Consider the following 15,166-nt stretch of genomic DNA (forward strand, 5'->3'; position numbering starts at 1 on the left):
TCTGTTTGACCGTGGATCGGTGGAGTCCAGACTATTTAGCAATGGTCGTGTAACCTTTTCCAGCCTGATGAGCATCAACAACTTTTTTTTTTTTTTTTTTTTTTTTCCCCCCCCTGAGGTCCTCAGAACACTCCTTTGTTTGTGCCATGATGCACTTCCACAAACATGTGTTGTGAAGGTCAGACTTTGATAGATCCCTGTTTTTTAAATAAAACAGTGTGCTCACTCACACCTGATTGTCATCCCATCGATTGAAAACACCTGACTCTAATTTCGCCTTCAAATTAAACTGCTAATCTTCAAGGTTCATATACTTTTGCCACTCACGGATATGTAAAATTGGATCATTTTCCTCAATAAATAAAATGACCGAGTATAATCATTTTGCCTCATTTGTTTAATTGGGTTCTCTTCGGCTACTTTTAGGATTTATGTGACAATCTGTTGATGTTTTAGGTCATATTTATGATGTGATTTTCTAAAGGGTTCACAAACTTTCAAGCACCACTGTACATATTGTGCCTCATAAAACTGGGCAAAGAATCATGAATGAGAATCCAGGAATCAGGACTCGGATAGCGATGTAGTCCAGTTTGGTTCGTGTAGGTTATATTTAGAATAGACTCGTTCTGCTCATGTGTTAGACAGTGCTAAACTAGCAGCTGTTGATTTATTTATTAAAAACTTTACCCATTGATAAGTTTTTAAACAAACATATTTTGCCTGATCGAACGCTCTTGAGGTAAATTTTGATTGAATTTTTCCTTTAAGAAGAACCCCCATGGCAGGAACCTGTTTGTTCCCTTATTTCAGGACATGTATGTTCAAATTGGTTTGTTTTGAACCACAGCCTTTATCATACATTTATACTGGCCCGTATAAACGCAAGGCCTTTGTTGGGGACGGATGTCCTGAAATTCCCCCCCTGTGTCTGGGCCTGGTTCCCATCTGTTTCTTCTTTAATGCGTATGACCACACTTCAGGCCCGATGGGATGCATGGGCGGCTCATTACAGAAAGCCCCCTGGGTCTTCTTGAGTCACTGTTGATTGTACTGTGTCATTCAGTGTTTAAAAATTCTTTGGTGCAACGTCTGTTTACCGTAAGTGCCATTTGCAGTGGCTGTTTTCCGGAAATTTCTCAGGCGCCCTGAAAGACGAGCATTCTTTCTGGAAGAAAATAAATAAATTGTGTTCGTGTCATGGGCTAGAGGTGGGTGTGAGAACAAACATCACCTCGTGATGCTGGAAACGTGAACCGGATTGGTGATTAGTAACTGCTAGTCGAATACCATTTCCTTTATATGTATTCAAACGGAATCTAAGCAGCTTTGTGAAAATATTCGAAAAAATTCTATAGTCCTAGTCGTAAGTATTAACATGTAACGAATAAAACACTCGGAGGCGTGCTGTAAGAGGAAGATAATCAACAACGGGTTCCTGTGAGGCAGCACGTCGCAAAGTGACGTTTCTCTTGTCGTTCATTTGGTAAAGACCGTAATACATTTAAGCCGTTTATAGTAACGTATAATGTTGTGGAACATCTACGAGACAAGTTAGTTCCTGTTATCACGTACATCGTAGCAACTATAAACAGTCATTTCCTCACAAGCCTCTCCTTTTTCTCTCTTGAAGGTAATGAGACTAAAAAAAATGCAGCTTCTCACGTTATCTACAAAAGACTGCATTTCCAATGTGTAATGAGACAAAAAAAATATGCAGCTTCTCGTGTTATCTACAAAAGACCGCATTTCCGATGTCTGAAAACTCGGTTACGGCATTACCTCTGAGTGTTACAACGCGCTGACACTGGAGACTCCTTCCAAAAATGACAGAAACCTCGTCCTGTGTAAAGTTGCTATTATAGGACCACAAACGTAGCTCTAATAACTATGGGGAATCAGATGCCAAGCTGCACCTCGTCTCCTTATTTTCGGCCATGATTACCGGGGCAGTGGAACCTTCTGTGTTTAAAATCTGAATGTTCCATTTTCCTAGTAGTAGTAGTAATAATAAGATATTGGAAAGAGAACCATGTGTCAGTGCAAAGGCAAATTGAAAACGATGAGTAAGACGATGAATTCCATGATTCGTTCAGTCATTTCAGAGATTTCAAATCAAATCAAACTAAGAATTGGTCTTGCGCGTTTTAGATCGGCAAAAAAAATATAGCCGTAATTGCACGTTCATATTTGTACCGGATTGATCGTAAGGATTCGTCCTATGGCTTTAAGTACTTTGGCGTTTTTCTGACTGAAACATGTATTCTTTTTGTTTTGTTTTGGTTTTTTTTTTAAAAAATGACAAGAAAAGACAAACCATTCCATTATGTCAGTGAACATTTTATATAATTTACATTTTAAACAAGTTGCACTTAAATAACTATGTAAACCTGTATGTAAACGTAGAGACAGAGGAGTTTGTTTTTGTTTTACATTTCGTTTAAAGCTGAAGATATGGGGAAGACTTTGGTCATACTTCAGAACAGAAATGAAGAGATGCTACTGCTTTACGGTACACTTTGGTGCCTTATGGAAAGAAAGTCATTAAGCCATCAAAATGATGACTCTCTCAGAAAAAATCTGGATTTAAAAAAAAAAAGTACAGAAAAAATGATCAATGAAGATAAACCAGTGCATATAAAGACCAAGGCACTTTGACTTGTGCCATCCATGAGTGTAAAAAGGGCAAACAACACAAAAATCTGTAGAACAGACAACATCTAAAGAGCAACTAATACCGCTATAGACACTCACTGCTCTTTAAGTGAACTTTTGGTAACTAGCTCAGTATTCCAGTCCCTTGCGCCAAAATATTAGTGAGTCAATAGAGAAGTACTCTCAGCTTCATAGCCAGTGTGCTACATGCTACCAGGCTCCTGTCTTTTTTTTCTTTTTTTTTTTTTTTTAACCACATAGAGACCTCTACTCCAGGGACATTTGGTTTCTTCTTCAAGTAGAAAAGCAATAAATATCATATATGCCTTTGACTTCCTTCTGAATACACTCACAGCCTACACACACACACACACACACACACACACACACACACTCTCACAGTTTGAGGTAAATTGTTGAAAATATACAAAATGCCCTTTTTGTGTTACACCGAGGTGTGCTCATTAGAAATTAGGGAAAGGCTTGTAGGTTATTTGAAAACAAATCAATCAAATCTCTTACCCTTCCCCCACCCTCCCCCCAGCAAGTAAGACATGGTGATGGTGACACTGTCAAAATTCCACTATTGTTGTATTACAACAGCCTTCCATAAAAGAGCTACTTAAAAAGGAAAAAAAAAAACCTGTCTGCATTAAAAATACAAATAAAAAAACCCCTGAATCAAGGCAAGCTCCTCAACTCTGGTACTCATTAGTTCATCACAATCAGAGGGCAAACAAACTAACGCAGGCTGCAAGAACTATGTACAAAAGAGTGACTAGAAAATATACAGAACAGTGAATTACAATGAATTACCCAGTCATTGTAAACATTGACAATAAATTAAGGAAGTTGCATATCGAACTGAACCAAATATTATTAAGGAATAACAATAGAAAAAAATAATAACAAATACCAATGACATCAACAATAATATTATTATGAAATAAAGAAATAGATGATTGTCTCTAAAGTAAGTGTAGGACACACTGGACCGCTAGTGGCCTGGAGCAGTGTCTCTTAGCCCTGAGTATGGTAACTCCCTGAAAGCAAAGGTCTGCGCCTGTCTCCTTATGAGAAGGATCGTGTACACCTGTGGCTGTCCACAGCCAGACCGGGTGAACCAATGAGGTTGAGGGGCAGCATGTCTTAGTGAGCGTGTGTACTAGGGCTGGGGCTAAGATTCCATTGCCTCCACAGTCTCTTGTTTGACCTTGACAGGTAGGAGCTTGATAACTGATGTTTCACTGCTTGGCTCATACAGGCTGTAGGTGCTAGACGGATGTGATGGAGGAAGCAAATCTCCTCCAGTGCTGCCTTTGTGGTATGATGCCTTGAGGTCCATTTCACGGCAGATCAGACTGAAGATCTGCTTTTCCACCAGCCTCTCCACATCAACACCATCAATCTCCTCCAACCGGTCAGCATTGTCGCTGATGTCGAAGCGCTCAATCTCCTCATTAATGCGGTTCAGTTCGTCGAGGCTGCAGTGGGGGGAAGGCATAGCAGCCAGGCAGTAGCCCTTAAGGTGGAGGCGCAGGCTGCAGAGGTGGATGTAGTTGCGGTGGCAGTGTGTACACTTGTGGGGGCGCTCTCGAGTGTGTAGCCGTTTGTGCAGTTTGAGGTGGACAAACTGTGTGAACTTCGCTGGGCAGAGCTTACACTGATAAGGCTTCTCACCTGAGTGCAGCCTTAGATGGGTCTTCAGATTACTTGTGCTGCTGAAACGCTTGTGGCATACCTGTTGAAACCGGACAAGGAGCTTTAGGACTGGAAAAGAACCTTCAACCTCCAAACCACAGCTAGCTGACAGGTGTTTAGTTAGTTAAGAGGAGATTAGTCTCACCTGGCATTCATGGGGCTTCTCTCCTGTATGGACCAGGTAATGCTTCTGCAGGTGGGCCAACTGAGTGAAGCCCTTATTGCATGTCTGACACTTAAAAGGGCGCTCGCCACTGTGGACACGCAGGTGCACCTGAGAATAGCACAGAGGGGGAGCAAGGTTAGAGACAGTGTCCCATTCATAACAGGAGGTGTATGTGTGTAGAGCTGAAGGATTGAAGAAAAAAAAAAAACGAGAGTTCAGTTTTTACCTTAAGGTTTGACAGCTGTCCAAAAGTCTTGCTGCATACATTGCACTCGTACTTTATCTTGCCATTCTGTTTCTTCAGTGGGTATGGCAGCGTCTTGTATCCTGCAGGGCCTCGCTTCATCTTGCTGAGATTGATTGCCTCATCCTCTGAACGTCGGATGCTCGGCTGCGCTGAGGTTGGGTTGGCAGGCTGCTGATCAACAGAGACTGCAGAACCAGCTGTGGGAGAACCACTGATTGGGGCATGAGGGTGTCTGTGCAGGGGTTTGTCTTTTGGGGTCGTCGCTCTAGAGAAGGCACTCTTGGGTGGTGGAAGCAGGAAGTCCCTGTGGGGTGGCAGCAGGAAATGCCTTCCTCCCTCAGGTGGAAGCATGGTGGGTGGGTGGGGCATGTGAGGGGACAGTAAGCTGTTGTAAATGGGGTACATGCGGGAGAACACATTCCCCACTGGTGGTGTTCTACCCATGGAGTAAGGGGCAAAGAGATAATGTGGGTTGGGGTAGAATGAGGAAAGGGGGTTGGGCAGGGAGTAGCCAGGATAGTGACCCAGGCTGCCATTGTAGAGTGGCAGGGCATCCCTAGGATCTGCTGGAGCAGGACTGTTTCCTGGACTGGTTTCAGGGCTGCTGCGTGCTGATGGGCTAGGGGTGGCTGAGGACAGTGCAGGTGAACAAGTGGCAAAACAGATACTTGGGCTGGTTTTCATGATATCCTCTCTGAGGTGAGGCTGCGGGCGGACTGGGTAGATGACATGGGGGTAGATGGGTCTGTCAGGGCTAACAGTGCAGTGGGGACGTGTGGGCAGTGGCCTTGCAGGCTCCCGCCATGTGTCTTTGAGGATTTCTGACACAGTATGCTCTCTCTTCACAACAGGTTTTTCTTCCGACACCTGCTGCTTTGCTTCTATCAGACTCTGCTCTGTAGAAACACACAAAAGAAGCACATTAGACTACAGAGTAAAGCGCTGACAACATTTTTCAGGCACTGTTATTATGTGTGAGTTCATCTGCTCTCTCTGTCACGCATACATCCTAAATACATCATCATCCACTACTGAAAAATAACCTTACAGTCTATACTTACTGAGCTAGGTAAGATAATGGGCTCCTCCCCACACTACTGGCTCCTCGCTACAGGAGATCTATTGTTACACAGCACATAGATCTTCCCAAAGCAAAGAAGGTTCAGAACACAAAGTAGCCTAGTTGTTCAATTAGGGACGACAGTTTGACAGATTATGCTGAGGTAGGGGCTACAGACAGGATGTGAGGCATGACAGCAGATCCCAGTCAGGGTGGTGGAGTAGGCTGGATTCTGCTCAGAGCACTGATACTATCTAATGGATGTGGCAGCAAATGATTGAAAGTTTCCTTCTAATAGAAAACCCCAAAGCCTTGACTCCACTCACCTCACACACCTCAAAACAAAGTGAACTTGCACAATACTTTTTAGTACTTCAGATGAACCATAAAATTTTGATGATTGTGCGAGAACTGCTCATACAGGATAGGGGTGTTTCATTTTATTTATTTATTTTATTTTTTTTTACAAAGACTTTCAAGAGAAGACCAGATCTTAATGCCCTAATAGTCAGAGTTGCGTTTTCCTATTATTCAATTTTTGATTAAAGAATCTCTTGATGTGGTATTAAATTGAACGATTTACTCCAATCACATTTTCTCTGACAGAACTCATGATAGAACCACCTTTAAAAGAGGAAACCAATAATCATAATGACTTCCTGCTACCTTTTCTGTGACCTTTACAAAAAAGTTCAGCAGTCTTTTTTTTTTTATGCTCTAGGATTTTTTTTGTGTGTGGTTTGCAAGATGAGTATCCTCCTCTAAATCTCCCCATTCTTAGAACCCCCCCGTCCTTCTGCTCCGAGAGCAATGTGTAAACGCAGTTAGAGGTTATCAGTAAACTCCCCCTTCCAATTCCCTTCCACAGATAGCGCCATTCCCCACTCCTCCCCAGAGAACTTGTGCAAAACAAACAGGGAAGCAATCCCAACAGATATCAATCTGTCAGCACAGCCCCGCCGCCAGGAAGTTCAAGTAGTCAATGGAGCTTTTTTTTTTTTTCTTCCTCTGCCTTTCTCGCTCTTTGCCTCTCTTTTAAAGTGCTAAATAAATTATGGAGTTGCGCCAAAGATCTGTCTGCACTTCCCTTGTGTACGCATGTGTGTGAAGGAGAGGTTACAAAATGACTGGATAAAGGTTCTTAAAAGTCTACTTGGCTGAAGCATCAATTTACTTCGGAAATCTGAAGAAGTTTAGTGAACCATGGAGTGAGACAGCTCGAGCTTTTCTAAATCAATCCCATGTGGGAGGCCCTGCCAGTCATCTTGGCCCATTCCATTATACTGAGTCATATGTGCAGTGGCTATAAGCCTGTTCATGCTATGACTCTGTCTGCTTTAAGAGACAGCAATAGATAAGGAGATTGCTCTTACTTTCTGAGGTAGCAGGTAGAAGAGCTTGGGTGTCAGCGGTGGGTCAGAACACCTAATTATAGACTACTTTGTGTGTTTGTGTGTGTGTGTGTGTGTGTGTGTATGGAACTCAGGGGGGATGCCCAAGCTCACATACCCTGAGGGTATGCGCATGACCCAGGGGAGCGGAGTCACCGAGACTGCTCTGTTCCCGCCACACCTGAGTATTGTCTCCTTCCCCTCTCTCTCTTTCTCTCTCTCTCTCTCTCGCTCTCTCTCTCTCTCGCTCTCACAAAACAAAAGGTTTCACTTTGAAACTTTTATTGCTGGTTGAGCAATAACCGATTGAGCGTGTAGAGTTGAAAGACTGTCTAAGGAAAGATGATGGGCAGTCATATCTTCCTCTGTGTAATTACGGTCAACGTTACTACGCCTAAACAGAAACACTACCAAAAATACAGCAACGTCTCAAAGAATTCTGTTCTTCGAGGAGATGAAAGGGAGAAGAGCGTGTACTGTCGGTATGATAATGACAGGCTCGGACCAAGTCAACACGCTTCCTCTCGGTTCGTTCTGAAGTAAAAAAGGGACAGGAAAATATCCCCAGGACCGACACAAACAACTTCAGCGACATTATACTGTATTAAGGACTTTTTTGTTCTACTTACTGAGCTTCTGCATCATGAGATCTCCTGAGGGAGGGTAGTGGAGACGGTGTGCGAAGTCGGTGCAGTACCACACCAGCAACTCCTGGTCAGCAGGGATGGGCTTCACTGTGTAGAAGTAGATGCTCATGCCATTCTGACAAGCAGCCAGGTTCTGCTCCTGCTGTGAGTGGGCTGGATTCACATAGCGCATCCAGTTGCTCTTCTCCTCGTCCAGGCCGTCTACAAAATGATGGAACTGTCCTCCTGCATAAATCTAAAAGGAAAAAAAAAAAAAAAAAGCAAACGACAAGTGAGGTTTTAGCGATTTAACATGGGCGATTGGTAAAGATTATTTTGTCTCGCATCATCTTTACTCAGTTCTCCACTGTGGTCTAAACACTTGCCCTTGAGACGAACAGACAGACAAGTGGGAGACACCAAAGCTAGCTACAATCTCTTATAAAAGCCACATGGCTGACTCAGTAAGCACACCCCCACCAGTACTCACACTCTCATGTTGAATCTGCATGTCTTCTCTCTCTCACTCATACACACTCGCAGATGCACACACACCCACCCTTGTTTGCGCTCTCAGGCTTATGAAGTGGAACGGATTGTTTTGGGGTAGTTCTAAGGTTAGAGACTTGTTCACACTAACTTCACCATTTCCAGGAACCCTTGACATCACCAGCAAGGCTTCCCTCTGTGACACCAATGTTATGCTTCTCATACACATTTTACTGTACCATCCCACCCCCTCCACACGCGCCCGCCCTCTTGTCAGTACTACTCCGATCTCCAGTAACGTAGGAAAGATAGCAGTGTTTGTTAGCAGGTAAAGAGCAGCATCTTTCCACAAGGGGATCTCTGTGGTCTTAAGACCAAAAAAACAATTCTGAGCAAAAAAAAGAAAAGAAAAAAAATTTACGGTCATGGTTTGGATCGCACTAGGATGACTTGACGCTTTCGCCATGACGACATCTGCATGCAACAGCTGAAAGCCACAGGCAGGGAAGAGTGTGCGAGTATACCTCATGCCTTACTGGCAGTAGCTTGGTGACAACCTAATGTCACTGCTTTAAAGCCAGCGGTTTCAAACAGCCAAAGTTTGCGGTACAGCCAAGCGATTGACATCTTCCCATGTCAAAAGGCATCAACCTCAAGAGTGCTGCCAAGTCATTCGCCCTTTCACGACGTTCAGAAAGAGCACAGTCAAAACAAGATCACACAAGACGAAATAAATCTTCACTCTCTCACTCAGCCAGTGCCGCCGACGCAAGCGGTGGTTCTCAAAACACTACACTCTAACTCAGCAAATTTTTTTTTTTCTTCTTTTTTTTTGGTAAGCACGCTCTGCTGTTGCATAAGCCGTGCACCCGTCATGTCACGCAGGAAGTAAGTCAGTGGAACAGGAAGTGACCTGTTCACTTGTGTGTTTTTCTTTTTCTCTCTTGTATTTCTTTTGCTCCCCCTTTACTGAAAGTGAAGCTTCTGAAAAAAAACAACAACTCACCCTCCAGAAGTACTTCCTGTTGGCGTCTTTGGGTACGTTCTCTGCTGTGTAACTTTCTCCCACTAGAGGGCCGAAGCGCGTACCCGTCGGTATGTACTCGCGGCTTACGACACCGATTACCTTGTGGAGAAGAAGAAAGAAAAAGAAATGTCAGGAGATAAACCAACAATTTTATGACCTAACATTAAATTCCATCATGCTATTTGTCAGTCGAGCGATTTACAAGGAGGTTTACAAGGCACTTATGAGGCTAGACGACATCAATTAAAAGAAATTCATGGAGGAGATCCAAATCAAATGCCCTAACATGTCATAAGACTAAAGATGCAGTCAGAAGGTTTTTTTTTTTTTTGACAGCTCTGGGAATTAAGGGTCAGCCAGGTTCTGCCTTGACATCCATTTAGGCTTGAGAAAACGATGTCTCATTTGTCCTCCCTCACCTCTCATTAAGTGCCCAGACCCTCCCTCCTGTACTCATTACCAGGCCTCCTTCCTCACCACATCAAACACTACTACAACCCTCAAAGCATAAATCCACACCTACGATTACAGCTTGCGCTTCTTCCTTTGAGGTAAACGGCATCAAAAAAAAAAAACCCAAAGGCGGATAGAGTGGAGCACTGCAGTCTGGCCTTTTGGATTACAACCGCCAGACTTCAATCTAATCTCCTCGAACCAAGATCCGCTCTTCAACTGCCCCTCCACCTCCCCCAGCACCTTTCTTCCATATACACCCCGAAACACAAACAGCCATGCGGATAAAGCTGTAGGAAATCCCCTCACATTTCTCGAAAGCCTACAGCAGAGTAGCGGTTCAGTGAGGAGATTAGGCCGTCTTTTTGATAACTCATTAACAGAGATTTAGCTTGGCTCCCAAGCTTCGCGCCAGCTCCTTCTCGCTATTTTAATTTAATTTTTTTTTTTGCCACGCTTCCACCTTCTCTTTCATCCTCTCGCCCTCTCTTTTCCCTCCTCGTCGCGCCGTCTTTCATCAGATCATGAACGGATCGCGAAAGTCCGATGGCCGTTTTTGTGTCTTGAGAAGTAAGGGAGACCAGAAAAAGAGGAAAATCTATGCAGCTGATCTGAGGACAGCGCTCGGAGGTGTTCAAAGGTTTCCTCGCTTCAAATCAAGGGGAAGTTTGCGCAGCGTCACTACTACAGTCATCACTGTCTGTCCAAGATAACAGGCGATTTATGTAATGGAAGATGGGAGTTGTGCTGCTCACAGAGACATATGAAATGACACAAAGCGACACTCGAGCTTACAGAGGAAGAGCTCCTATTTTTTTTTTTTTTTTTTTCCCCCAAGAACAGCTAGTGTAGATAAAGAAGATTAATTACAATTCTGTAAGCAGTGTGTTTTGAGAGACATCGTAGACCGATCACAAACATGACCCCCCACCACCCCACTCCCTTTCTGTCTCACTTTTTCTCAAGGCTGATAATTTTACACTTCTTGCGTCATTATGAGCCATCACACTAATAATAGGTACACTCACTTTTTTCTTTTTCTTTTTTTTTCAACACACAGATGGTGTATACGGTACTACGCATGAATCTGACACCACAAGCCCAAACGACATACTGCAGGCAATGAGTTCTTCAGTCTGCTAGTGTATGATGCAGGAGTGAGTCATTACAGCATACCTCTTTGGAGTCAGGGGCATATCTGAATGCCAGGTTTCTCGGCAGCGAGGTCTGGGCACGGGGCAGATCTGTCTTGTCCGCACTCTCCCACGTGTGGTCCTTCACTATGTAGGTGCACTTCTCTTCGAACTCAGCTTCTGTCCAATTGGACATGTCGGCATCCTCGACGGTCATCTTCAGATCCACCTGGTCGGCTGTGTTCGGGGAGCCCTCAGTGGTCAACATGACGGAGCTATGCTGAGAGGCGGCCTGAGAAAAAGACCGAGAGGAAAGAAAGAATGAGTGGAAATTCGTATTCTGAAATCGAGTGAAACTGCTTTGAATTCAATGGAAAATTAAATAACATACAGGACTAACACGCTTACAAATTATTCAACAAGTTTGCCTGATCAGTTAGTTCAGCTAGTATTACTTTATAATGGAAGGATAACAAAATGGAAATTTACAGCTGAGTTAAACGGGGGGGGAAAAAACAGCAAAATCATATGCTGACTCAAAACAAACAATCCAACAACAATCCTCACGCACGTCTTTACGCACAGCAATCACTGTCTTTATCTACACCTAGCATAGGTCTTTCTTTCACTCTCTCCATCATTTCCTTTCTCATCGCAGCCACTCCGTGGAAAAAAACCTCACAGACAGGGACGACAGAGGAAGGAAGTGGCGTCTACGTCTGAATGGAGCTAAAACTGGAATCAGAGTTGTAAAGCGTCAGAGTCTATAAAACGGCCCGGGGAATAACTGTGTGAGTGTGGAAGAACAAAAGGCGAAGAATCACAACTTTTTTCTTTTTTTTCCATAAGGGGGCCACAGCAGCGCAAACAAGCTTCAAACGCTTCCCACCCAAGATAGTCCCACACACAGGCTGAGCCAGGAGACGCTGTCCCTTTCACCAGTGCCTGTTAGGAAGACGGCTCCTTTCAAAATCTACCGTTTTCATTTCGTCTATTACACACATTTTAGATCTACAAATATGTATTAAATAATAATAATAATAATAATAACCCTATTTAATAGCTTTTTTTTTTTTTAATCGAGACTTAATAACTTACCTGTGAAAAATTATTGTCCGCACACATTTGCATCAAATTATCTATTTATACAGCCTTATTTCCATGAGTCAAAAGATAATGAGACGAAAAATCCTGCAAGCTGTCATTTAATTCTGTGTGTAGGACAGCTGCAAGATCAAAACTAATATTGAAACCGAGAAACTGAACATGCACAAACTGGGCAACCGTATTTTTTTTTCTATTTTTCTTTTCTTTTTTTTATTTTCTGACGATTAAACCCAATTCAAACGAAGTCAAATTTAACCTTAAAAGAATTTATTTAAAACGAAACAGTTTTCTTTTCTTGTTAATGGTTTTTTTTTTCTTTCCTTGTTGACATTTGCGTATTATGAACGCAACAGAATTTTATATATTATTATATAAAATTGATATATTAATTACTTTTCCATTTTTATATTTCCTCCAGGCCAATCATTCAAAAAGCTTACTACACCGTATAAATGAATAGAATCTAAGTTTTCAAGCTGAAGTCCTGAAAAGCCTAAGAAGAAAAAAAAAAGCAGTGCGCAAACTGACATGCAAATTGGTAAATAAATAAATAAATAAACAAATATACAAAAGAATCAGAAAAGAAATATCAATGCCATTAATTTTGTAACAGTTCAATTAAAAGAATGATTTCTACTGAACGACTGAACGAAACAATGTTTTTTTGTTGTTGTTGTTTTGTTGTTTTGTTGCTTTAAAGCCAGTAAACAAAAACAGTGCCTTGATTTTTCACGAAGCTCAAAGCAAACAGAAAAATCAGCCAAGCAGTCTCACTCACCGACAGACTTTGGTTCCAGCCACACATAGAGCCGTCTGATCTCTCCCCTGAGTGCGCTTGTGTGTGTGCGCGCGTCTGTGTGTGTGTGTGTGTGCGCGCAATAGAAAGAGTGTGTGTTCGTGGGACAGGTGCAGATCACCCTCGTTCCCTCTCCTGTCCAGCCGCTAGTCCAGATGGCGACTGTGTTCTCCTCTGAGTGTCTCGAGTTTGACTAACTGCCTGAGCATGTTTCTTTCTGACTTGTTGAAGGACTCCTTGTTGGCTCCTCCTACTTTTTCCCCCACCCTTACTCCCTCCCTCACTCACTCCCTCCCTCTTTCTCTCTCTGTCTCTCTCTCTCCACCCTCCAAGGTCATGTCACATGCATCACACACGCAAGAAAAATAATCTAGATTTTATATAATCCGTTCACTCGTTCTCAATAAAAGTAAAGGAGAAGGAAAGGCATGTCTTCATATCTACTGAGGTAGATGAAATCAAGCAGCAGACACAAAGCTGATGAGAGATGGTCTTGTATAAAGAGAGGAGGAGGGAGGTGTTGATCCCTCTTCCTCTGGCTCTCTTCCTGAGAAGGAAGGACATCCTGCGCCAGTGACTCAATAACCTGTTGCTGTTTACTAAGAGCGGAACTGCAGATTGATGGCTGTGTTTCTCCTCACACCTCCTCCTCCTCCTCCTCCTCCTCCTCCTGTTACACAGCTTCTGGAACTTCTCTGATATCCCCTAGGGGGTGCTACATTCTGCCTCTCAACTCTTCTACACCCATACAGTTTGATCAGAATGGAGATCCATAGTAGTGAGGTCCATAATCATAAAAGGGAAGGATGTAACACTCTCCCTAAGTGACGTGATTGAAGTAAAGCTTTGTACACAATCCTAACCATGGCTTCAGATGAAAGAACTCCGATTTGTTTGAAAAAAAAAAAATTAAATAGAATCTGTGCAAAGTCCAAACAGCAGACAGAAAGGATCTCTGGTGGCCTGCCACTATAAGACTCTTCCAAAGCTATGCATGCTTTTTTGTTTAAATAAAAACCTGGAAATCCCCTAGACCTCTCTTCCATCTATCCATCTGTGGGAGGAAGAGTGGCGAAGAAGCGAAAACTGGCCTGGTTGCAACAAGAGAACGGAAGACATTTTGCGCCTTGAACAAACTTAGACGGAAACACATGAAACACACATCCCTACACACACATACACAAAAACCCACCCAAGCTCTGCTGGTGACAAAGATCTGACCACATCATTCGCTCGTTCGCTGCCTCCTACTTCCTGGCAGCGGACGACCCATAAGATCGAGGGCCTGCAGGCCCGTCTCTTCCTCCAGCCTCGACCCGAATCTGGCCTCCAGCTGGGCCCTGACTCAATAACAAGCCACAGAGGAGAAACAACAACAAAGCTCTGAGATTTTTGAGCGAAAAACGGGCGCTTCCTTTTGAAACTGCCATGTGGTCTAGAGTCAGCGACTGGGAACAATCTGGCAAGGAGTGGAGTTTGCGTTTTCCACCATTATCGTCATCACCAGCTCCTACCATCATTTGGTTTACCTCTCTCTCTCTCTTTCTCTCTCTCTCTCTCTCTCTCTCTTTCTTTGCCTGTGTAATAAAGCAAAGAGTAGGCCGGGGGTGAGGGAGGGGTCTCTCAGCTCTGAAGTCGAATTCAAATGGGGGCTTTTTTTGGCTTCTGTAGTGGGTTTTAATGTGGTCTACATGCCTGCGAGGGAAGAAAGGAGCCAAACAAAAGCGACAGAAGGACTTCCAGCAGCTTTGTTAGTTTTGCAGAGGGTCGCTATCAAACCCACTGCTGGGATTTTGGCTGTAGGGCTCCAAGCACAGGTGAGTGACTGAGTGACAGAGTGAAATAGCATGAGAGACTCCATGATGTGAGGGTTTGGCATATCAAGAGTAAAAACAAAACAAAAAAAAACATTTTTAGCAACTTTTTTTCCATCAGGTATCAGTGCAGTCTATTTGCCAGTGGGCATTTTAGGGGCAAACCACATCCCATCTGTGTCTTATGATGTTCATGAAAAAAAAAAGTGGTCGTTTGACTCCTTTTCATTCAAATATCTCAACTGGATTATTTGCATTTATATTTAAACCAACCCCCCCCCCCCCCCCCTGCAAACAAACAGTCCCCAACACGCCCAGGCCGCACACCCCTCCTTTTCCAAACACATTTACAACTGTACGTTATCTCAAAGAAAATGTTTTGCAAAGGTGCACTCAAGTTTAAGACTCTTTCGTTCCCCATATTATCCCAGGATGAGGTTGGAGGTGGTGGCTCTGGAATTGGTGTATGTGTGTGTGTGTGTGTGTGTGAGTGGATAAGTG

At 43.4% G+C, this 15,166-nt stretch overlaps 1 protein-coding gene across 1 annotated transcript; it reads right to left on the reverse strand.

The window, feature by feature from the left end:
- Window positions 1-2,164: 2,164 nt before the first annotated feature.
- Window positions 2,165-14,078, reverse strand: prdm1a (PR domain containing 1a, with ZNF domain). Its single transcript, XM_053651229.1, has 7 exons — window positions 12,834-14,078; window positions 10,992-11,240; window positions 9,342-9,461; window positions 7,850-8,102; window positions 4,749-5,665; window positions 4,502-4,630; window positions 2,165-4,396 (listed from the first exon to the last, which is right to left on the reverse strand). Exons 1-7 carry the CDS (start codon window positions 12,858-12,860, stop codon window positions 3,833-3,835), a joined length of 2,259 nt encoding a protein of 752 aa, XP_053507204.1. The 5' UTR covers window positions 12,861-14,078; the 3' UTR covers window positions 2,165-3,832.
- Between the last annotated feature and the right edge of the window lie 1,088 nt (window positions 14,079-15,166).

The sequence above is a fragment of the Ictalurus furcatus genome, chromosome 20 (assembly GCF_023375685.1).
Source record: "Ictalurus furcatus strain D&B chromosome 20, Billie_1.0, whole genome shotgun sequence".
In the NCBI taxonomy this organism is placed as follows: Eukaryota; Metazoa; Chordata; class Actinopteri; order Siluriformes; family Ictaluridae; genus Ictalurus; species Ictalurus furcatus.